At 39.9% G+C, this 26,078-nt stretch overlaps 1 gene segment (V, D, J or C); it reads right to left on the bottom strand.

The window, feature by feature from the left end:
* Nucleotides 1-261: 261 nt before the first annotated feature.
* On the bottom strand, nt 262-22,027 carry LOC140470965 (Ig heavy chain C region, membrane-bound form-like). The segment is given in 9 exon segments: nt 262-480; nt 620-747; nt 3,573-3,902; nt 4,359-4,667; nt 6,575-6,880; nt 9,977-10,282; nt 20,177-20,223; nt 21,433-21,748; nt 21,877-22,027. Coding segments are annotated over 9 exon segments (1,800 nt in total).
* Between the last annotated feature and the right edge of the window lie 4,051 nt (nt 22,028-26,078).

Genomic DNA, 26,078 nt, shown 5'->3' with positions numbered 1-26,078 from the left:
GGGTTACATCAGTAACAGTGACAAGAATGGGTGTACTAAGGCCCATCAGAAAGGGTTACATCAGTGACAGTCATAAGAAAGGGAGTACAAAGGCTCATCAGAAAGGGTTACATCAGTAACAGTCACAAGAAAGGGAGTACTAAGGCTCATCAGAAAGGGTTACATCAGTAACAGTCACAAGAAAGGGAGTACTAAGGCTCATCAGAAAGGGTAGGTAACCATTCTGAGTAAGGAACTAATAAAAGCAAAACAAATGGGGCTTCAAACAACTGGGAAGGTACAAATTCTTCCAACCACAACCATCTCAAAGATATCAAAGTAAAAAGGAAAATCCATCAATAATTGTCTCAGTTACACGCTGATAAACTGAAGTAATCTCACTGTTAGAGTCAGCAACAGGACAGATTGTAGATTGGGAATTCAGAGACCTTGATAAGCAGATCAGGAAAATCAAGGGGGTCCACAATTCATTCACTTAACCTGGAAAAGAGAGATAAAGCAATGACGCAGATATTTATGATCAGGGACGTTCAGATTTAATGTTTATTCAATGGCACACTTAGACATTTCACAAAACATATTGGGCTGCTTGGCATGAGAAAGATGTGATTATTCTCACCTTCACCAGAGTGACGGCAGCGCTGTAGAAAATACTCAGGAAAAACAAGGTGATGAACGTGGAAGCAGTTGTCCAGATGTTGCTGTTATCATCCTCATAGTCTTCAATCCAAGTGCGATCTATTGAATCTATGAATATAAAGCCGAGAGAAACTATTTAGATTGTTTATTGATCCAGATCGATCTATCTGCATCCAAGTCATGTAATTAGAGAGCATTACATCTTCATAAAGCAGTCAGGTATTTCTCAAGTGTGACTCTTATCTGTATCTATTAGTGCATTATTGACTCTCAGCAAGAAATTACAAATACTAACTGCACATGTTCTTTCTTCATTGTCCATGCCAGAACGTTTTAAATTATTTTTCTTTCAATCTATTATTTAAGGATATTATTATTTGAGGAATGCTGATAACTAATGATTATTTTAATTGAATCATTACATTTTAAATATAGGCTGTGACAGCACTTTAGTTGAAAATTGTGGCCATCACTGAATAAAAGTTCAAATGTGGTTCTCATCTTTATGTATTGGTGACCAATTGTTTGGCAAATCATGAATATAAGTGACATCACAGTCAGGACATTGCTTCATATTTTTGTTTGTAGGATCTGTACATTTCGGAATAAGTGTTTGTACATGTGTCCCTTAATTTATTTGATCAACTGCTTGGTGTGTTTGATTTTCCTTTAATGTTTGTATGTGGTTATGAGAGTCTCTTACTTCACTCTTACCCATGTTGGAGTCTGTGCGTGAATAAACATATTCCTGTTCCTTTATTGCTGGTGTGCTCATGTGTTTGTGCACCTAAATTTTGGTCTTTTCACATTCTGTAAGCATCTTTATGCTAATATTCCACTTCGTTGCTGCCCCTATGCTTATCTTGTAATGTCTTTGTGAGTGTTCACTTTTCATTAGTGCTATCTAAAATGTCTGCTTATGTGTCCGTTTCAGATCCTACCTACAACTAGGTTATTTTCATGTTTATGCTTAATAAATGTTAGCATGCAATGTTATGCTTTGATGGATGTTTATATTTATATGATGATGTTTGCTTGTGTGGCAATCTTTCCTAAACCATCTCCTGATAAGCTTGTTTGTGTTATTGTTTGTGGATGCTTGCTGATGCTTGTACCCATTATCCTTATTTAATAAACGCCCCTCTATTTGTTGATCTATGCACTTGTGTGTCTGCATGTGAGACTCTGAATTTGTGTGTACATGTGATATTGTATCCATGCTGATCAATGTGGTTTAAAAATAACTAATTAAGCTGCCTCTGTCATTATATGTTTGTTATTCTGAAAATGGGAAAATTATGATATTAATATTTATCTCTGTGCACTTACGTGCCTGTGTGAGTTGACAAGTGGGAGGATATTTTTTGGAATTTGTATCTGTGTTCATGTGTGTATGTCTATACGCATTGTGCTGTATGAATGTAAATGTATTTGTGTGTTACCGTGTGTCTATGTTTCTCATGGTTATGTGTGAGTACCCCTGTTCATTTGTGCAAATGATTTTCATTCGGTATATGTGAGTTTTTGTATGAGCTTAGAGAGTGTTCAAGTGCCACTTGCATGTGTGCCTCTGTGTGAGTATGCATGTGTGACATCTTATCTATATGCACATTTAAGTGTGCACATAAATATGTGTCTTTAGGTGAAAGCTCGTATATGTGTCATTACGAGTGTATTTGTGATCATCTCTCTGTATCTGTTCTTATACCAGACTGCAATTTTTATTATTCTAATTTATTGTTCAAATTTTAATGGATTGCCCATAATTAGATCTGACCTTGGTGTTGTAGGAAACATTTCCCATTGTCATGGACAGATAAGTGTTTTATGAGAAACACTTCTGTTGCAGTGATAGAATTTCTGTCTCTGAGAGAAAAGTCTTGAGTTCAAATCCCCACTGCCCAAGAGATAACATTTCTGAATATATGTATTAGAAAATGTCGACTTGTGTTCTGTATGTGAAACAAAATGATATCAGGTATTCGAATACCAGAATTGATCCCATGTGCTCCAGAAAATTGAGACAAACCTATGGAATACAAACTGGGACGATGCAAACACCAGTTTTGGATTATGGGAATCAATGTTAATCATTTGTTAACAGAGCCAAGCATGTCCAACATGCTTCAAAGGTATTATTTTGCATGGAAATGTTAAATCTTTGGACAGTAAGCAAGAAACTGACTGCTCCTGTTAGTAACTGGGTTACATTACAGAGGACATCTTCCATGAAAACTCTTCACAGGGAGCACGAGGACAGACCATTCATCATTCCCCTCCCCTCTGCTTCACGACAACTTATCTGTTGATTCTCTTTGGTGTGAAAGTGAAGATACATTCTGTCAACTCATGCGCTGGTGCAAGATCCCTGGCAGTTCCCCAGAAACAAAGGTTACATTCAAACTGTTCTGCACTATTTACGATTGGTATGTTCCAATCAAATTTAATTTTAACGTGTCTTAAATTTACATTTCCAATTGGTGCAATGTGGCAGTTTAAAACTGACATGAATTTTGTCAGAGTGTCCAATCGGGGGAATCAAGAACACCAAGTTCATAACTCGTGGTCTACCCTTGACATAAAATGGACATTGTCAGATTTTGTCACAGAGGGATTTAGGATGGATAAGGTATTTGGCGGAATCCTGCAATGAGTGAGCTTTACTCTGTCTCTGACCCAGGGTGTATCTGAGCAGAGAACATTAGCTGCACAAGACACTTGTCCTAGACCTGTTAATAATCCACTTTAACTACATAGATGGAATGGAAGTCAGGGTAGGAAACAATTAATTCAGTATTTAACTCACAACTGGAGGAAAAAAAAAACACTTCTATTACTTCTGTTGAAATATTAAATGCAACTTTGAGATTTTTATTGACATGAATTAACAGTGTCCATCAGTGCAAGCGAAATGTTTACAAAACTTGGTTTACCGCTGGATTTATCGACTGTTCTGTTGATGATCTTCAGTGGAATCGCTTCATGTCCCACCACACAGGAGTAAGAAGCACCGCTGGCCCACTCCTCCGCTGTAATGGATAACAGGCTGTACATGAAGAAGGAGATGTTGTCACTCTCCGCCATCACCTCAGTGTTCTTGTAGTTACTGGGATTCACCGGCTTGTCATTGTTTGTCCACTTGACGAAGATCTCTCGGGGGGAGAAACCTCTCACTAAACAGGTGAGGGAGAGAAACCTCTGAGCGGAGATTTCTTCTGTTGGTGGCAGGAGGACCGACACTGATGGCTCCAGCGGATTAATCACTGCAAAATATTTGAGACAAGTATAAATCAACCAAAAAATGCTGAACCAATAATCACAATTTCACTAAATATTAAAATATGCCATGTTTAATTTGGGATTTATTCACTTCCGTTTACTAAAGGAGCAGAATGGTACACATTCTGTCCAGTAAAAAAAAGTCGAGTTTAATGTGAAAGTTGCCTCCATGTTTCCAGCCCACAACAAGGACATTCTGTCCAACTGTCATTGCTGATGGTGACGTCACAACCCAGGCTTCTTCCCACTTTATCTGACTGAATCAGAATACAATATCCTTTGGTCCATCTTTTTCTTAATCAGCTACCTAGCTATCCTGCCTTCAGATGCATCATTAATACTCCCAATGGTGTTTGTTCATTACCAATCACAGCCTGACATTGATGTAACTGGATCTGGATTACACATGGGATCCTTTGTGCTTTAATCTCACCGCTCACCTTTCTCCTTATGGATGGAGTCTCTCCGCGGAGTCGGTAGATTCTGATGGTACACCACACATTCAAAAATAACGCCACTCAGCCAGGCTTCAGTAGAAATGTCTAATTTGCTGATCACGCTGTTGGGATTCTGTCCAGGCTGGTCAGCAATCTCTGTTTTCAGAGGCTTCTTTTCTTGTTTCCAGGTCACGTTGACTCCAGAAGGAAAATTGGACACAACGCAGGTTAACGTCACCGTCGCCTCCAGTAAGACTTGTTCTACTGGCGGTGGGAGGATTTTAACTGTGTTAGAGTGGCACTCGGTATCTTCTATGAAACAAAAATCAAAGTCAATGAAAAATGCCCCTTTATGATACAAACAGTCAATCTTCAGATTACTTCTTCACAGGGTGAAGACACCACCTTCAAAATGGCAACTCCAACTATTGCTGAAACGATGCTTACTGTTGTTGATGTATTTTGATTTGTGATTACCTATAACATACCCTGTGTAATTACTCCTAAAGAACACTGGCTTTGTAACAAGTGAAACCTGAAAAAAAATAAAATAATCGAAGATACCATCATGTAACCCATGGAATTACCTTTCTTTCAGAGTCTGTCTCTCACTTAACACCATCTATTGATACTTGTGACAAGAGTAATCTCAATATAATGAGTTCATTTCTATGTTCATAACCCTTAGGTGCAAATGCTGCTGGTCATGCTGACTGCCAAATCACATCCTACATTTTAGTCAAATTATAATAAATAATAATTATTCTCTTTGCAGAGTTCTAACGTGTTACAGGAGCGGTGACAACCATGGAAATTCTGTTCATTATATTTAATGTGATCAAAAACACTTTGCCTTATTGGTGTGATGTCATTCTCTAATTTATGTCATTGTTCCTCGTGAGCTGTGTTTGGAGTAGATCGGAAAACAAGACATTGAGTACAGCATTGGATATCGAGAAGGACACCCATCTCCTTAAGTCTTTCCCTCCATTCAGTTTGTTCATAACTGGTCTGTACTTTCACTTTATTTACCAAGGTGCATTTTTAAATTTCTTCATAGAGCAGGGGAGAAAAAAACAAACAAAAGCGTCTTAAATTAATCTACAAACGCAATGGAAATGTGCACTAATTTTATAGACATCCACTACTCACTGTGTAAACATTGCTCCCCCAAACCAGGCTAAATCAGCCTGTCTCGAGTTCCTCGTTCATTCATCCCTATTGGACCGTTCTTACCAGAATTTATTCTCCTGCCTCATCCACTAATTACAGAGAGCATCTTAAAGAAGCTCAGTGAGATCACGTTTATCCCAGTTGATGTGATACCCACTTGGACTGTGGTCTGATCCCATAAATGAAGTTAAAGAGCTCAGTACCAGATAAAAATCGATGTTGTACAATGTCCAAGGCCAACAGGTCATTCCTGAGCAGGGAATGAAGCATTGAACGCATTTTGATTTATTTTCAAGTAAGGGTCACTGCATATTTTAACCACGTCTTTTTGAGACCACAACATCATAAGATAGAGGATCAGAATAAGGCTGTACGGCCAATCCAGAGTTTAGATCAGAATGATGCTGGAAAAGCACAGCAGGTCAGGCAGCATCCGACGAGCAGGAAAATCGACGTTTCGGGCTACAGCTATTCTACTGTCTTCTCTAAACAAGAGCCGATCTATCTCTGTCTTGAATACACAATGGCCTGGCCTCCACAGCCCTCTGCAGCAACAAGTTCCACAGCCTCATCACCCTCTGGCTGAAGACATTTCTCCTCACATCTCAGTGTGCCCTGAGACTGTGCCCTTGGGTCCTAGTCTGGCCTACCAGTCAAAACATCTATTCCACGTTCACTCGACCTCAGTCTCTCAGTATTTTCTATGTTTCAATCAGATATCTCTCCAATATCCCCCCCTCCACCCCCAAACTTATCCTTGAAGCGGCCCTCTGAACGCCTCTCCCAGCATGGTCAGGCAATAAACTATTTAACAAAGCTCACTGTCTATATATCTATCTTCAACAGAGAGGAAACATGCTTTTCTGACTTGCCAAAATGTTGAGTCATGAGCGATGCTAATGTAACACTCAAACTGAAATGCGATATGTGGCATGTTGGGAAACGAGAAGCTGTACCGTACTGTTTACTACGCCTGATAAATGAGCGTGTTTGATTCACATCAGAGTTTAGAATGATTTGTAGCTCTCTCAGTGTGTGTCTCTTACCTTGGAGTGCGGTGATGTTTTTACTTTGAATGTTCTCTCCATGAGTGACCTGGCAGGTATAGACTGCGCTGTTGAACCATTCACCAGAAGGGACCATCAGCCGACTCGTCACCGAGAAGTTCCCATTTGCCTCACACACGGGAGACGTGAAGAAGCCAGAATCCAAGGGTCGGCCATTTTTCAACCAACTCACGGAGATTGACTTCGGATGGAAATCGATGATTGAACAGACGACGGTTGCAAACTTGCTGCTTGCGATTTCTTCACTGGAGCTCACGGTTAGGAGAAGGGTTGGTGGGAGAGGATCTTTAGGAAACACATTGCATAAATTATCTGACGAATTTCAGAACAAATACAATCAGTTCTCATATATCAAGGTTTCTTGTGGTTAATGGATACAAGAATCATAATTGTGCAGAGTGCTGGAGAAGCTGGGATCCACACAGAAAGATCAGCAGGACAATGTGAAAGGCTAAAATTATAGGACACAGCAAGGGAGTCAAGGAGGCATAGAAACTATAGGCCGGTAACATCAAAAGGGAGATAGCAACGTTGGATGGTATTCGTTTTAATGACAGAGTCTGATGAACAAGGCAGACGAATTACCGGCATAAATGAGGAAATGATGCGGTTGCTATCACGGAGACATATTGAGAGCCAGGCAGGAGTGGGCTATTCAATATTCCAGGATTTAGTGCCTTCAGGCGAGACAGGGAAAGATGGAAAAGGATGAGGGCTGGGGGTGTGCGGTACAGAATGTTGCTTCTGTCGCAATTCTGACAAGATTATTTTAGGCTGTAAAGAGAAATGAAACCATTGATACCTCCTCGAACAAAGGCAAATAGACAGTACTTCAAAACCAAAATACAGCAAACGTAACTACTGGGAGAGCGCGATAGACCTTACTATAGGTCCAAAAGAGCAAGTGAACATACATGGGCAAATTTCAGAGAAATGTAAATTAAATAGGGGAATGAGAAAAGAGGTTTTTAACTTCCTCAGCATAGGCTTGGATATTCATTTTGTCAAAAATTTAGAGGGAGCAGAATTATGAAAATGCCCCCAGGAGAATATTTTAACAAAGTTTGTGTTTAATACTGAGAATTTTAATCCAGACCTTGCAAGAGAAGGGTGAATCTGGACTTAACTTTAGGGAATGAAGTCGACCCAGTGGGTAAAACCTCAATGGTGGAGCACTTTGCAGACAGTGATCGTAAATCAGTTGGATTTCAGATTGTACTGCAAAGGAATAGAAATTGGCTCAATGTTCTGAAAAGGGGAAGGACAATTTTAGTAAGATCAGGTAATGACTTGTCCAGAGTGGACTGGAAGCTGACAGTTATTGGTAAATCTGAGTCAGAGCAGTGTGACACATTTAAGAGAGAGATAAGAAAATCACAGGGAGGACACTTCCCAGGAAGCCACTGAGTGGGACCAAGAATGCAGTGGGCTCTGGACACCAAAGGGCATGGAGGGGGAGATAAAGAGAAACAAGGGAGGCTTCCGGTCTATACTGAAATCTCAAAACAATAGGAATTAGTATGGAGTACAGAACGTGCAAGGGGGAGTTTGAAAGACAGAGGAATTAGAAGAGCAAAAGGGACCATGAGAAAATAATAGCAGTCAAAATAAAGGAAAATATTTTTAAAAGTTACACGCTAATTCATAATAAAAGAATTATTCTGGAAATAGTAATGCTCATTAAGTGTATTATTGGAGTGGAGCCGGAGGATTAGCTTGTGGTCAAAACGAACGTGTTGTGCCAGTGTTCACTAGTAAGAGGGACAATGTGGGGACATAAAACATGGAGGGGTGTTGTGATGTAGTTTTCAGAAATTAGGACACATGACGTGATGTTCTGTGTTGTCTTGCTGAATGAAAAGTGGTTATATTTCCAGGGCAGATGAAAAGTATACCGAGCTGTTGAGCGATGCAAAGGATGAAATAGTTGGGTCGCTGACAATAATTTAAAATTCCTGTCTGGCCACAGCAGTTGTGCCAAGTGAGTGTAGATCAGCCAACGTTGCACTGTCATGCAGGACGAAGGAAGGTATAAATAATGAAAACACAGATCTGTCAAGCTCATCTCAGTGGTAGGGAAACTATTGAGAAGTGAAATTAATCTTCATTTGGAAGATAAATCAACAATTTTCAGCACGGTTTTATTGAGAGGAAGTCATGTGTAAGAATTTGATCGTAGTTTTCAGAGAGATAACTCGATGTCCAGATGATAGAAATAATCAGAGCCAATGGGATCGGAGTTAATTTGACAGATTGGATCGAGAACTGGCTGAGTGGTGGGAGCAGGGGATAATAGTCATCGGGTGTCTGCGTGACTGGAAATCTATGTCTCCTGGTGCTCTGTAGGGATTGGTTTGATTTCCTTGTTATTTCTCTTACATACTAATGATTAAGACTCAAATTTAGGAGGATTAACCAGTGAATTCACAGATGAAATGAAAACTGTCATGTTGGTAAGTCATGAGCATAATGGCTTTAGATTGCAGGAGGATATAAAAGGGTTGGTTGTATGTGAAGAGAAGTTGCAAATGGAAATTATTCTGCATAAATGTAAGGTGATGTAATTCGGCAGAAGAATCTGTGAGGTATGACGTTTTGAATGGTGGAACCCTGGAAAGGCCTGAGGATCTTTGGTGCATGTACCCACCGATCCCCTATAGTACTGTGTCGTCTGGATAAAGAGGCTAAGAAGGTGAGAGGATATTTGCTTTTATGAGCCGAGACATTGACAATGAAGATTAGGGAGAAGATACTGGAACTTAATAGAACACTGGTTAGGCCATACTGAAGCGTTGTATGCATGTTATCGAATACTGAAGGCAGTATTGATGAGATTTGCCAGGATCTTGCCTGGGTTAGAGGGTTTTAGTTATGAAACTAGTTTAGATAGACAGGGGTTTTCCTTGGAGCAGAGGAGAATTAGGGAGAAGATTATCATGATGTCTCGAATTATTTTAGGCATAGACAGGGTTAACTGGATGAAACCTTTCCCCTTGATGGAGAGATCAATGCCTCAGGGGCACAGGGTGAAGGCAAGGCCAGGAACTTCCGAGTGGATCTCAGGGGAAAACAAAATCAAACAGAGGGTGGTGTTAGCCTGGAGCTCAGCACCGATAAGTTATGTAGACATTGTGCCCCTCATAATAGGTATGAAGTATTGCGATGCATCCTTGCAAGGGCAAGTCACACAAGGCAATGGATCATGTGCTGGCACATGAGACTGGAATAGTTAGGTGGCTGTTATTGATAGGTGTGAACTGGATGGATCAAAGGGCCTTGTTCCTGTGCTGTATAAGGTGATTCAGTGAAAACGGTTATAAATAATGCCTTCTTCATATTAATCCCAAATGCTCTGTTTATCTCAGTTCCCACAACACATACCTGAACATGGCATTTCTTTGATGTTGTGTGACCCGCTGTGTTGAACCTCACAGTAGATTTTGCTGGAACAATCTGCCACTGACCCGGGCAGGGTTAACTGGCTGCTCAGGGTGTAGGTTCCCTTCTTGTTTCTCACTGATGGGTAAGTCTTCAATCCAGTCGTGATTAACTCCCCACCTTTCTTCCAGGTTACCTTGGTGACGTCAGGGGAATAGTCCATCGCCAAACAACCAAAGGTCGCAGAACCGGTGTCGTGCTCCTGACAGGAGGAGACCAGGCCATAAAGCGTGGGGGAAGATGGTGTCTCTACAATAGAATGACCAATTGAGCATGTTAGTTTCTGTCCATTTGACCTTATCGGTTACTCAAATGTATCCTCAGCTGTAAACGTTTGCCAGTATGCTCCCACTGAGTCTACAGCGTAACTGGATGTTAGTTTTGGTTCCTACCAGTTGCTGATCATGATCATTGGTTCCTTCTTTAGAAACATGCCCTCGACCTTGACCATTACCGTATAATTTAGGAAGAAGAACATCCTGATCCCACCCCAGTAACTTTGAAGATCTCATCAACTGACACTTTCACTGGATTGCTGTGAAGAGCAAAGAAGTTTCACAAAATACAAACCAAGGAAATGCAGATTCATTGAAATTCTACAGTGTGTGCAAACAGGCCATTTGGCCCAACAAGTCCACACCCACCCTCTGAAAAGGAACCCATCCAGACCTATTCCCCTACCCTACTATGCTACAGTTAACCCTGACTAATGCACCGAACCTCCCAATCACTGAACACAACATTTGCAATTCCCCCAGCTTGCACATCTTTGGACTGTGGGAGGAAACGCACGCAGACAATGGGGAGAAAGTGTCAACTCCACACAGACAGTCACCCGAGGCTGGAATGGAACCCGAGTCCCTAGCACTGTGAGGCAGCAGCGCTAACCACGGAACCAGCGTGCTGCCCCACTCGGTACCGTGCTGCTGGAAATACCCAACCGCTGGCAGTACCCCCAGAGAGAAATCAGAGTGAATCATAGAACATAGAACATTACAGTGCAATACAGGCCCTTCGGCCCTCGATGTTGCACCACCCTGTCATACGAATCTGAAGCCCATCCCACCTACACTATTCCATGTACGTCTGTATGCCGAGGTAAAAACAATGACTACAGATGCTGGAAATCAGAATGTTCTCTGTGGGAGGAAGGTCACTGCAGCAGCAGCACAGGCAGGAGCTGAGCACTGGGACAGGGAGGAGGGCTGTCACGGCTGAACTCATGCCAATTGTCTGGAAGTTGAAACATCTAATTTACAATTATCTGAATTCTGGAGGCCTCTGAAAAATGGAGGACCATTAAGGTTCAGAGGCTTTGGAGTGTTACAGCTGAGTATTTACGTAAATATGATTTGAGAAATGAACTGGTAATCTTTAACTTTAATAACTATCAAATTGACACACAGTTCAACACCAAACCTCATCTTTCAGACTAACCACTGCACTTACTCTGTCTAGACCTAAATTTCCACTCACATTGACAAACCCTACCCATTCATGCCCGGAACACACAACCTCTATCACACAAAACACATCCAAGGCAATCCATATTGGTAGTAAAGCTGAGAAGAGAGATCTCGGTGTCCGTGTACATAGATCCCTAAAAGTTGCCAGCCAGTTTGATAAGAGTTATTTAGAAGGCATACTTTCTGTTGGCTTTCATCAATAGAGGGACTGAGTTTCAGAACCACGAGGTTAGGCTGCAGCTGTACAAAACTCTGGTGTGGCCGTACTTGGGAGTATTGTGCACTGTTCTGGTCACCACATTATAGAGAGAATGTGGAAGCTTTGGAAGAGATCAGAGGAGTTTTACCAGGATGTTGTCTGGTATGGAGGGAACGTTTAATGAGGAAAGGATGAGGGTCTTGAGGCTGTTTTTGTTTGAGAGAAGAAGATTGAGAGGTGACTTAATTGAGACATAAAAGATAAACAGAGGGTGGAAAGTGAAAGTCTTTTTCCTTGAATAGTGATGGCTAGCAGGAGAGGACATAGATGATAGATGTCAGAGGTTGTTTCTTTACTCAGAGAGGAGTAGGGGCATGGAGCGCACTGCCTGCAACAATAGTACACTCGCCAACTTTAAGGGCATTTAAAGGTCATTGGATAAATATATGGATGAAAATGGAATAGTGTAGGACAGATAGGCTTCAGATTGGTTCCACAGGTCAGCACAACATTGAGGGCTGAAGAGCCTGTATTGCACTGTAATGTTCTATATTCTATATTCCAGATGGACATATGATCTCAATTCCTTTCACTCATTTACACTCCTGCCACCCTGCACCTGGCCCATGGTGAATCTGGCCGACTGGACCTGGCACCATCATTTTCACAACCTCTGACAAAAGCCCACTACCCAAGACATGACCTCAGCCCTTGATCACTGACCTCTCATCTTACCCAAGTCAACCTGTGCACATTGCATCCTAGCTCCTTTCGCATCTGTGCTTTACAAACTACCATTTTGCCAGACTCCGAGCTTTGCATTTTGACAACACGTCCACCTGTCACTTCATTACAGTGACCTTCCACCCTGAAACATCCTGGCACTCTGCCCACCGCTACACTAACCAGCCTGGCATCCTGCCCACCTCTCCATAAACCTGCCTGGCAAAGACAGACCTCCTGCATTTCAGCTCAAACTACCCCTCACCTACCAAGCACAATTCGAACAAATTATCCTGTGACCATTACCATTTACCTTGATGCCACCTTGCCAGACAGAGCGCATGCAAGGTTACCCAGCAGCCAGCCAACACCTCACAGCCTACCAGCCCAAACTCTCCCACATGCCTAATCTAGCCCCGCACTTGCTCACCACCTTCCAACTTTGAGCCTACTCCAACATAAAGTCAGAGAGTCATAAAGTCGTACAGCACAGAAACAGTTCCTTTGGTCCAGCTCATCCATGTTGACCAGAGTTCCCAAATTAAACTAATTCCACTTGCCTGCCTTTGGCCCATATCCATCCAGACCTATCCTGTTCCTGTAGCTGTTCAAATGTCTTCTAAATGTTGGACCTATCTCTGCATTTAGCACTTCCTCTGGCAGTTCATTCCAATATTTTGGACAGTTACAACATGAAGCCCTAACTCCTGCACTCAGTGCTCTGACCAATGAAGGTACATGTGCAAAACACTTTCAACACACTAGGTACTTGAGACAAAGCTTTCAAGAATCTGTGAGTCTGAACCCTCAGGTTCCTCAGTGTTAAACATCACTATCCAATGCCCTACCATTAACTCTATAAGACTCTATGAGTCTGGACCCTCAGGGCCCTGTGTTTAAGATCACTACCCAGTGCCCTACCATTAACTCGGTAAGTTGTGACCTGATTTATCTTCTCAAAAAGCAACACGTCGTATTCATTTCAATTAAACTCCATCTGCCACTCCTCAGCCCATTGGCCCAGCTGATCAAGATCTCATTGTACGTTTAGATAACTTTCACTGCCAATTATACCACCAATGTTGGCATTACATGCAAACTTACAAACCATGTCCCATTCAATGTTTTCATGGCTTTCAACCAATATAGTAGCCTGTTTCCCTTTCTCCCACATATCTGTAGCATTTTTTTAAGGATTGAAGGAATATATCTCCTTATTGAAATCATTTAATGTTTTGTCCTCAATCAATTTCTGTGGTGGAGAATTCCAAAGGTTCACCATTCTTTTGCTGAATAGTAAACAATCAGGTTCAATGTTATCGAGTGTTGGGAAGATTGGTGAGCAGCAAGATTAATGATGATCCCATGAATGGAATAGCCTTCTAGAGGGGCCAAGGTGCCTTCTTCAGTTTTCATTTTGCATGCTGTCATGTCCCTTCGGCAGCATGTTTGAAAATTGTGACCCTTGAGGATAAGGGCGCACATGTATGTAAATACTTCTCCTGAAAGCTTTCCTCCAAATCAGACTTCAACTTGACTCTCAACTATTTCCTTGCCCGTTTCCTCTTCCTCAATCACAGCCATGGGACTCACTTCCTACCAGCGCTGTGAATGTGCTAATACCACACCAACTTCAGCAATTCAAATAGACTGATGACAACTGGTTTCTCAAGGCAATATAAAAAGTCTGACACCTCCACACCGGTCTAGAGATTCAAACAACCACTGGAAGAATTGTAAATTATTTGAGGCACTTGTGTGTCTACACAAGATGACATGGTTTCCTTTTGTGTGATTTGACTGTGTTTTCACTGAAGGAACAGAGCTATTTCTTAATCATATAATAGGAATCAAGCATCCCTCATTTTTAGCAAGGCAATCACACATTATATTTCTTTATTCCAGGGAAGTATAGTGTTAAATTAATGAAATATGATGATTGGGATATTTTAATTGGAAATAGTCAGAGATTTAAAGTTTATTTTCATGAGCAATTAATTCCAGCCTCATTGTTTCACAGTACTCACAGGTATGTCTTTCAGAAATGGTGTCTCCCTTTGTTTACTGAATCAGTAAATCTGGGATAGTTTTTGCTTGTTAATCAAAGGTGTTAAAGAGTTTTAGCCAAAGGGAGACCTGCGGATTTAGCTCACAGATGCTCCATGATTTAAGTAAGTGGCGGAACAGCTCGAGGGGCTGAGTGCCCTCCTCTTGCTCCTACCTTCCTATCATTGTGTCATTCATTAAGCTAGCACTGGCGGTGAACACTTTTTATTAAAATATTTCAACAAATTAATTGTTTCACACATGCTTCAAAAAAATTCTGTTGAGTATTTGGAACGAGATCATTGACATTCTCTATTTGAGTGATCAAAATAATTTCCACCCAATTACAGCAGCCACTGCACTCTGGAGTGTGTTGTTACTTCATAATAGTTTCTTGTGAAACTACAGCTCGAGATCAGGGCGCTCAAATTCAATGATTCTCTGATATTTAATACCTTTGAACATTCGCAATTTGTTCAAATGCATCTTTTCTCTGAAGAACGTGTTTAATCGAACAGAACTTTTTTCAATGAAACAACAAACTTTAAATGCTAGAAAACCAAAATAAAAGACAGAAATTTCTGAAGAAACTCAGCAGGTCTAGCAGCTCCTGTGGAGAGAAGGCAAGGTTAACCTTTCGCATCCAGCGACCCCCTCTTCACCAAATTGATTTCATGTTTTTGGCACAAGAGCTCACACCTGTTGAGATAAACAGTGATTACGTTGGCTTGACTCCTGCTGGAGAAAGGATTCTTAGCAGAGGTACTGGATGGTCGGAGATAGCAATTGAAGACCAACTGAAAAGCTATCTCCATCTGCTGCAAGTGTTGGATTCAGCGGAACCCCACCGTACTGAACAATCAAATTCAGCGACAGCACTGGTTTAATATAAAGTAAAAACAGCCGAAGTATCATCTCATCAAATATGCTTCGAAAATGATTCAATTTGGATTAGTTATAAATTATATTGTTAGAACAGCAAGTCAAAAGCTGGGATTTCTTTGAGCACTTACTCCATTAACACCATCGAGCGATGCCCAAACGCTTGTGAACAAATATTGATCTGGAAAAAGCTGCTAACTGCCAAAATTCTGTTTAATGTCTAAGAGACACAAGTCAGGACAGCGATTGAATAGATTTCACTGGCCTCTGTGAGTGGAATTCCAACAAACACCCAAACATCTCAATCTGCTTTCTTGCACTGAAGTAACCTGATAAGAGATGGTGTTACATACCTCTCTAACAGGTTGTAAGTGAACACAGGCCACCTGGCACAGAATCAGGGACACTACCACAACATCACAACAGATCTGAACACAATGGGCTCAACACTATCACAGAGAACACAGCCCACCTGTTTTGACAGTACATAAACCATGTCAGTTATTAACACCTTCCAACAACCAGGAATTGTTCCAGAATGTTTGTACAATGAAAGTAACATTTCAACATTTATCCAAGAATACTTTGACAGCAGCTCCAAATTGTTCAAACTCTATGGGAATTACAGAGGAATAAAACTAGGAATTGCATTGCCATCAATTCACTGTCACTGGATTCCAACCTCGAACTCCCTTCCTCTTTCCCCTGTGAATGTTGCTGCACCAGATGGAAGACTTAGTCTGAAAAAGATTAAAATGTTTTGAAGTGTAATATGACCGTTGCCAGTGACATTAAAAGCTGATAATAGGTTTTCAAATAATAAGATGCAAAAAATTCTGATTCTACATTGTGCCACGAAACATGTCCTGCATAACTGAGGCACAAAGAAAATATACAGCATATTTCCATCTGCCTCGCTCAGTCAAATATCTCTTGTTGCCAACAACCAATTTCAAAACTCTTGCTGTCTGCCTTTTGTTCCTGAAACGTTCGTTCTGATTGGAACAACATGGTCAGGGCTCTCAATTCTGAGGCACCTAATCGAATATTGTATTTATGGCCGATAAAAATGGTTTTGAAGCGCGAGATGAAATTGAACTGTCTGAGATTCAGGGATCCGAACTGGACAATTTACAAATGGTCAGGACCGTTGACAAGTTAATCAGAGATAGCACTGAAACAAACTGTACAACAGACTTAATCCTAGAGGATACATTGCTCAACTCCTCACGTCAAATATATTCACTGTACTTGAACATTCATCAGAGGAACTAACCAGTGGATTAATGTGAACGAGAATGTGTTCATAATGAACATAAATAACCACTGAGTTAATAAACTTAATAAGTCATTGTATTTAATAAAATGAGTGAGGTGGGAAATATCGCCAATTAAAGCACAGATCCGGAGGCAATGGATTATTCTCTAAATTATTTTTGCATATTCTTAAAACGTTCCTTGAACTGGGGAGATTTTGCATGCACTGCATAAAGTCAATACTGCATTCCAGTGTGGAAAGCATTTCTCTTGAAGGAATCAGGGCAAGGTCATTTTCTTGTTAACTGCTTTTAATGAACGAAATTGTTGAGAAAGGTATGAATTGAAAACATGCTTCTGTCTGGAGTTGTTCGGTTTAACAGATGTCTAAGTAAATGTGGGCACTGCTGCCTCACAGATCCAGGTACCCAGGCCCGGTTCCAGCCTTGGGTGACTGCCTATGTGGAGTTTACACAATCTCCCCTGTGTCTGTGTGGGTTTCCTCCCACAATCCAAAGATGTGCATGTCAGGTGAACTGGTCATGCTATATTGTCCATAGTATTAGGTGCATTAGTCAGGGGTAAATATAGGGTAGAGGAATGGGTCTGGGTGGGTTACTCTTCAGACAGTCGGTGTGGACTTGTTGGGCCAAATGGCCCGATACATACTGCAGGAAATCTAATCTAAACGATTGTCAAACTTAACAAATGTGAGCAGATTCCTTCGGATCGCTACATTGCAATAAATCGGTCAAGTATATTAATTAAAATAAATATTACTCTATTTTCAGTGTCTGAATAAACAATGTGCTCCGTTATCCTCTCGTTCATGTCTTCTGCAAATTTGTGAACTCTGCATACGTCTGAACACATCGATGTAAAATGAATTATCTGTATTTGCAGCAAGTACTCCCATGGTTTTAAGAGTAGAGTTCCTACAGTATGGAAACAGGCCATTTTTCCCCATAATTTATATTTACCCCTGACTAATGCACTCTAACCTAGAAATCCCTGAACACTACGGCTGTGCTAAATTGCACAAATCACCTGACCTGCACATCTTTTGGATTGTGGTAGGAAACCAGAGCGCCGAAGGAAACCCACGCAGACACAGGGAGAATGTGCAAACTCTACACAGGCAGTCACCAGAGGGTGGAATCGAATTTGGGATCCTGACGCTGTGAGGCAGCAGTGCCAACCACTGAGCCACCATGCTGCCCTGCGAGTTCATGAGTGGATTATTTTAATTAATTCAAAATTTGTCCTTGGTCACATAATTCACTATAGCAGTTGTTTCCGAAAGAATGAGTCTTCAGTTGATATTTTTTTGTAAAATGTAACTATTTATTTAAAATGCACAGATTGGGAACACTGTGCAGATTAAATAATTCAGTTAATGTTTTATTTTTATCCTGCAAATCCAGTTTAATCAGGGACATAACAATTAATTAACTCAAGTTACGTATGAAACTGATCAAAGCAGTGAAACTGTTCTGTTCTTCATAGAATTGTGCAGAATTTCCAAATGGTCTTTGCCAATGATCTTTTCCAGTCAGAAAAATATGTATGTAGTGTACAGCGGAATTGAAAGGTGTTTCTTGATCAATTATAACACAGTCATGGCATTTTTGCTCAAGAGCAAGAACTATTAGAACATTAGATTTTTGAAATGCTATTTATATTTCTCTATGACTTGTAAACTGTTTAAAGACAGACCTTGTGATTGAACAAGATAGTGGAGTTCTGAATTTGGATTGGAAAGCATGGATTATATTAATCCTTAAATATTACTTTTAAGTAAAAATGATGCCCGAAGGTATCTGTTTTCCCTTCATTTCTAAAACCTTTGCGATTTGCCTTTCACTTAATAACAGGCTTTATGAAATTTCAATTCGCATGCTGATTGCATTAAATGAGGAACCTGGAGCGGTTCACTGTCACCAACCGTGTCAACATTGCAAAACAATGTAGAAACCAGAAACGGTTTCCCAAATATAACACATTTAATGTTACCCAAGCACAGTCCTTCCTCAACAGATGAACGATCACCAGATCACAACATGGTGTGTTTGCAGCCGAACTGGCTCTGCAAACATTTTCAACAGAACCAAGAACATGCTGTAACCTCACACAAAAAAAAACAAATCGAAGTCTAACAAAGCTGCTCAGAATCAAGCAAACTAATGATTAAATTGAATAGAAATAACAAGTCATAACAGCAACCTTGTTTGTGAGGGGACTTAACACTTAAAGCTGTAATGTTTCTGGCAACAGTTCAATTTATTTCCAACCTGCACACCCTTCTTGATCATGACAATCCTGTGCAGCACACAGTAGAGCGGTTGAAGGCATAAATTGATTAATCACTTCATGGTCAAAACAAAATTACTGAATGGACAAATATTACCACATTATAATTTGAAGTTAGTTTCAATTACATAATCTGTTCAATTCTGCAGTTTCAGATTTTAGTCCCAAATTTTATTTTGAATGAGGCTACTCAAAACAAAATTCAGTTAGTTTACAATTAGAACTGAGTTCTTTTTTTAAAAAATCAATGCATTAAAAACTTATTTTTTTCATTTCTCACACTTCCGGGTTTCTGCCTTAAGTTGGTTTTCAGACCGTTACAAATGGATGTAATGTTTTCAATCAAGCAGAGAAGGATGTGTCATATACGTTGAACAAATGCAGAAATGATTCATGAAAAACAATAGAACTTCACAAATATTGGTAATGAACAGTAATCCAGAGAGACAATCTCCTCACCAGAAAGAAAACACCAATTACAGAAAACATGAAAACGCTGATCAATTCCACAAACTGAATCAGAATTCAATCAACTCAATTCAACAGAATCAAGGGAAATAAAATCAGAATCCAATCAACTCAAAACAACATATTTGAATGAAACATAATCAGAATCCAACCAATTCAATTCAACAGAATCAAATAAAACAATTTCAAAAACCAATCAACACACTTCAACAAAACCAAGTAAAAACAAAGCCAAAATCCAATCAACTCAATTCAACAGAATCAAGTAAAACAAACTCAGAATCTAATCAACAAATTGCAATATCGCACCGCAAGAAAATTTTATGACAGTTTCTAACCTGCTTGTCATCAACAAAATAAATGAGAAAATATAATCATGGTAAGAACATATATTCAAGAAATGAATAATGATGTTTTAGCATATTTTAATCATGTTTGGTAATATCTCAAACATCTTTGAATTCTTCGCGTTTGTTGTTGACAATAAAACTCACAGTCAGGGTGTCACTGACATTAAACATTATTTATAGCTGACTATGTAAGAGACATTAGTGTTTCAAGTAACCCAGCCACACAGAATGCCCAACTGATCAAAAAAAAAGAGATCCACGGAGCAACTGACTCCATCATCACCATTTGCTGAGCCTTAACTGAAGTCTATAATCAGTCTGAACAAAAATCAATCCGAACCAAACCAAACTCAGCACAGAATCTGAGTTTCATTTAATTCAGAAATTAGTCACATGAATAGAAAGTTTTTAAAAAGTCACTAAGAAAGTTCATAGTTCTTACCTGAAGACACTGTCACCATGGTCCCTTGGCCCCAGTAATCAAGATAGTCACAGTGTTACATTCTCTGGACTGGGTCACACAATAACTAGCTCTGCATAAAACAAATCAAAAATCTACTATCATTTTAAATTTTCAGAACCACAGGCAAAATAAAGTCACAATAAATCTTCATCACATAATTGCGCTAGTGAGTTCTGATCATTCTTGATAAATTTTAATACTGTTTTATACTTCACAGAGTAACACATGAGCTGATTCTCAAAATCCACAAATGGTGTATCGATAATTACCCAACACTTTTACAAATTAAGTAGTGATACTGGCATTAAACCCCACAGAACTAATACTGCATTGCAAGTTAAGGCAGTTTGCAGAAGTAATCACTGACTAGTTTCAAACAATCGAGGCTGAATAGGTTTTTGTAATGATCATAATTGCAGTGTCACCCCAGCTATATCACTGTGAGACACGTTGTGTCAAATACTATGACAGACTGTAAACTGTAAGATGCAGATAATTTCTTCACTTCCTGGAAAGCAGTGACTCAGACTCCTCTAAGAATGATTTGGTGCATTATTTCAGCTTTTACTCTTCATTGTACTTTGAAAGCTTGGAATACTTTTCCAGGTTTGGTCTGCATTTAACTTGACAATCAACACGAAAAAGGTAGAAAAAAATTATACATTTGTACAAACTAACACGACTGGATTGTGTTTAAATTGCATCTCACATTATTTCTCGCTCCTGCCATGGTAGAAATCACCAATTTGAGATAATCACTTGTCAGTGGTTATTGTATGAGGATGTCGCTGTGCACAACACTGTGACCCACTGTAGTATCACAATGATGTAGACCAGCACACTCATTCTCTGTTCTTTACTCTAGGTCTCAATTTTCATTTGAAAGAGCCATTTAGTACTGATCATGTTTAGAATTAATGCCATAGTTGACGTAACAATTAGCAGTGATTTCCTGAGCTGTCAGATATATTAAAACTAACATTTTGTCCGAGCATTTAATTGATGGAAGTGTTAGCAGTGCATACGACATGCCCAAAACATTGTCCAATTGTGTCACCAGTTTGCTAGTTTAAATGGTACATTCCCTCTTTGATAGTTTTGTAAGAGGCAGCCTGAGGTCTGCTTCAGATCGCAGTTGGTATAATTGCATTTAAAACTCGTACTGACCGTCAGTTTATGATGGAATTGACAAACTGTTCCATCGAGCTGTTTTTGAATGGGTCCAGCCCTGGTTCCTCTTGCTGTGGTCTCTTGCACAGTAATAGATGGCGGTGTCTTCGATCTTCAGGTTCCCCATGTCCAACGCGAAAATGTTGTTTGAATTGTCTTTGGACGCAGTAAATCGATTCTTAATCGCTGGTGCATAGTAAATGCTGGATGAACTATAGTAGCTAACCAGCCACTCCAGACCCTGTCCGGGAACCTGTCGGACCCAGTACATGTAGTAGCTGCTAAGATCGAAGCCGCTGGTTTTACAGGTCAGTTTCAGGCTGCCTGCGGGACGGCCAGTCTCTGCCTCTGGCTGAGTCAAAACAACCTCCGACTGGACACCTTTAAAAAAGAAAACAAATAATCCAGGAGCATTAATACAGATTAAATGATGGCTGAGTCTTTTACATTCCTGCGGTAGACTAACATTGAGACAGTGACAAAGACAGACTTGAACAAAAAACACTCACATGATAAGAAAGTAAGGAATAAACTGAGAAAAATTGTCGACACAATCATTCTGATAACTTGTGGGAAGCGGTTCTGTCAAGATCTTTCTAAACAGAGCCGACCCAGGAGTGTTGAATTACGGTCTAGTGCCCAGGATTTATATGGCCATCGGAAAGGGCAGGTTTACAGCTTCCGCCTGTTGGTTTCCTGCTGGAGGCTCAGACTGGATCCTGGTCTCAGCTTGTACAGCCCGAACACATGGGATCATGTATTTACGAGGTTACGCTTAAACATGGACATATACATATCTTGGGATATTTATTTTGCTGAATAGCTTCTTTGGGAGTGTTTTTATTTAAATGGTGGAAGTAAAATTGAGTAGCTTCAGGTCTGTTTCACATGATAGTTGCAAGTATTTTGTTTTTTAAAAAAACAAATTCATTCGGATGTTAGCTCCCTTTATTTCTACATTATTCACAAGCAGATAAAACTAAAATCAAAGTTAAAACATATTACCAGCTAGTGAAACAATTGAGCTTGTTTTCCCAGGACACTGCCAGTCCCTGTCCCACTACAAAATAACATGTAATTCGTACTAAACATTTCAAAATTCAATTTAGACAACTGAACACAGAGCGTGTCCAAAGTGATTATATTTAGAATATTCAATTCGAAGTTAACTCCCTTTAATTCTACATTCCACCACAAGCAGATAAAGCTAAAAAGAACTTCAATAATAGTATTAACTAACAAAATTAGTGACTTTATTTTTGCTGTCACTCAAAGTCTCTCTCTCTCTCACACTTTACAAAATAAGATACCATTTCTAATCTGCGTTTCTAAATTCAGTTTAGGCAACCTAATATGGAGCAGGTCTAAAGTGATTATGTTCAGAAGGTGAGTGTGTGTCACTAAACAGTTTGGACTCGGAGATTAGAAGCACCTCCTTACATTGCAGAATGTCTCTCCCTGCATCTTTTTTTTTCAAATTGCTCCGACCCTAAAATGCATAGTAAAGGAAAGCTGTGTGCCTGAGAAACAAAAACTGAGTTGGCAGGGATACATAACACCTAGGTAAACTTTTGAAAGAGCATCTAATGAACTAGAACAGGACAGTCCATACATACATATCTAACAGTCTGGGTACATCAGGAATGTTTGGTTAAATTAGAGAGTATTAAAATAATCATTACCACGGATGTAGGTTATAAACAGGACATGTCTCTTCTCACTGATAGCTCTGACAGGAGCAGATAACTCATAAAAATCAGTAAAAATTCGCTATTACACTCAGTTTTAATGAGATGCATGAATCAGAGAATGGTGTAACAAGTGATGTGAGTTTGAACCAATTCAAGTTTGTTAATTTACTTTGGGATGATAACAAATATGACTGCAATGTGGGATTTTGGATCCATTAACTTCGTATTCAGGAGCTTTAAAGATACTCAGTAAACAGGCTGAACTAACCAGAACGTCATTGCATTCAATGTCCTGTTTTCTGACAGTCACACAGTGAATGCTGTATTTAGTGACTTTCCTTTTTAAAGAAGAAATGCCAAGTGAAATGTATCCATTGTGAGTAAATGGGAAAATATCGTTTGTCTGTTAGGATTTTACTTTAGTTTATTAATTTTCCCTTTAATAGGCCAGATACAATAGTTGGCAGCAATTAAACTGACTGCAGAAAAGGTCCTTGAGTCCCCAGTTTCATTTACTGGAAGCAGGTGGAGTTTCTGCAGTGGATCAAAGATATTTTGTCTCACTGTTGACCAGTTGGTGGAAAGCAAACTGCAAACCATAACCACCGCCTCCTCAGAAACAAATCGACTCAGCAACAATGCTGGAGAAAAGTTTATTTTTCAGTTATGTAACTTGGAGAACTAGTCACTCCTCTCATTGAAGGAAATATTCGCAGAGTCTCAGACACAACCTTAACATCAACAGTTCATTCGAGGATCACTACAGCACTGTTTAATATTGAGAAAAATTGATAAATAGTCAGAGAGTCATGTAGTGATACAGCATGGTTACAGACCCTTCGGTCCAACCAGTCCATGCCAGTCATAATCCCAAACTAAACTAATCCCACCTGTGTGTACTTGGCCCATATCCTTCCAAACATTTGATATTCATTTACTTATCCAAATGTCTTCTAAAGGTTGTAAGATCATCCCACACAAAAACCATTCTCTGTGTAAAAAGTTGTCTCTGATATGTTTTTTTTCTCCTCTCATTGTAAAAACATGTTCCCTATAGTTGAAATCCCCCACCATAGGGAAAATTCGCCAATGTCTTCGTCAAAAATTGAAAACAATCCCAGCTCCAAACATTTACAAAATATCACTATGGATCTTCCTCGAGTCCAAAAAAGATTGTCCCCTTTGATCAATGATTTGTAAAATTTACTCGTGTATCTACTGTGATAGACGTTTTCAAATAACTTCTTAAATGCAAATGGTTCACATCAATCGGATTAAAGTAACATTTCGTGCACTACCCCACACACAAAAAAAGAACTAGTTTGTTAACATGATTTGCTCTGAGGAAGTCTACGATGGATTCTTTTATCAAACAAAATCATTTCCACTGTTGTGAGCGCTCGTCTGTCTTCTGTGCAATGGTCTGAATTTTAAGTTGTGTCTGACTGCAGATGAAACTGACTGATCTGGGTAAAAGTACAGTTTGTGCCTTTCACATTGTTGATGTATATTGCTGACTTTAGTTGAATAAAGAGGTGTTGTCCCAGGCATCGTCTGGCACCATTAATTAGACCATTAATTTCCACATCACTAGCCAGATTATCAGGTGGAGTTTATTGATATGTGATATTTTTGAAACGAAAGCTTCGTACATTTCCAGTAAGAATCATGTCAATTAGAGCCATTCACCTTTCCACTCATGGCTTGATAAACTTATATGAGGTTGCCCCCCCCCCCCCCCCCCCCCCGCCCCGCACTCTCACCCTCCAGTGATAAAGGTTCCAGTCTATCTGGATTTCCAACGGTGGTTCTGTTCCCTCACATTCTGCTGTTTAAGATCCTCCTGCCACCCCAGGTCCACAGACAGTGTCCCTTGATACCATTTCAAAGAAATGAAAGGAACTTGTCCCACCATATTTTTCAATTTTCTTTGGCTTCAAACACCATCAAAAATAAATGTTTGTGTCATTGCTGATTTATGGGAGAATGCCGTGTACACAATATCTGCTGAAATACCTGCCATACCATCCTGAATCTGGTTCGCAGGTTCATCTGTTGCTCACAAATGCAACCAGACATCAGGGAACAATGAACATCGCCCACACCCAACCCTCCACCATTTCCCTCTGTACTTTGCACTTTGTGAAATCCGTGTTGTCGATAATCAGTTAAAAGAAAGGTTTTTTTTAAACTTTCTTAATTCATGTTGCTGATATTGGCTGAGTAAAGGTATGTTGCTGTCAGCATTTCTGGGGAACATGTCTGCATTTTTTTCATGTCAGTTTACAATGATATTAAGTCAAGAATTGTCAAAATGTCCTGAGAAACAACGTTTAGAAATGGGCCTATTATCTCCTCAGGGCTGTACCAACTGTTTGAATATTGATACAGTTCTGCCCCTACTTTTTCCCCATAAGCCAGGATTTACAGCATTGGAGATCATATCTATGTTGGTAATGGATTAGACCCTACACAATGTTCCCGAATGTCTACAGTGCCAACACCTGCAGGGTTATGGACAACATGCTATAAATTGGGTGTTGGCTGGAAGGCTCTGTCTTCACGTGATACAGGTGCGATGGGCGAAGTGATCTCTCTGTCGTGAAAACTTTCTACTACTCTAAATTCATCTTTCCTACTTTGTCTCGTCCAGAGGCTCTTCATACCAGAAATATTCCAAGCATTCGTTTCAATGAGATCAATACACTCCACCTGATAGTCTGGCTCGTGATGTGGAAATTAATGGTCTAATTAATGATGCCAGACGATGCCTGGGACAACATCACTTTATTCAACTAAAGTCAGCAATATACATTAACAATGTGAAAGGCACAAACTGTACTTATACCCAGATCAGCCAGTGTCATCTGCAGTCAGACACAAAATTCAGACCATTGCACAGAAGATAGACAAGCCCTCACAACATTGGGAATGATTTTGTTTGATAAAACAGTCCATCATAGACCTGCTTAGAGCAACTCGTGAATATTGCTTGATTTCTTTTTGTGTGGGGTAACACA

The sequence above is a fragment of the Chiloscyllium punctatum genome, chromosome 52, assembly GCF_047496795.1.
Source record: "Chiloscyllium punctatum isolate Juve2018m chromosome 52, sChiPun1.3, whole genome shotgun sequence".
NCBI lineage: Eukaryota > Metazoa > Chordata > Chondrichthyes > Orectolobiformes > Hemiscylliidae > Chiloscyllium > Chiloscyllium punctatum.
This window is presented reverse-complemented; position numbering and strand designations above follow the sequence as displayed.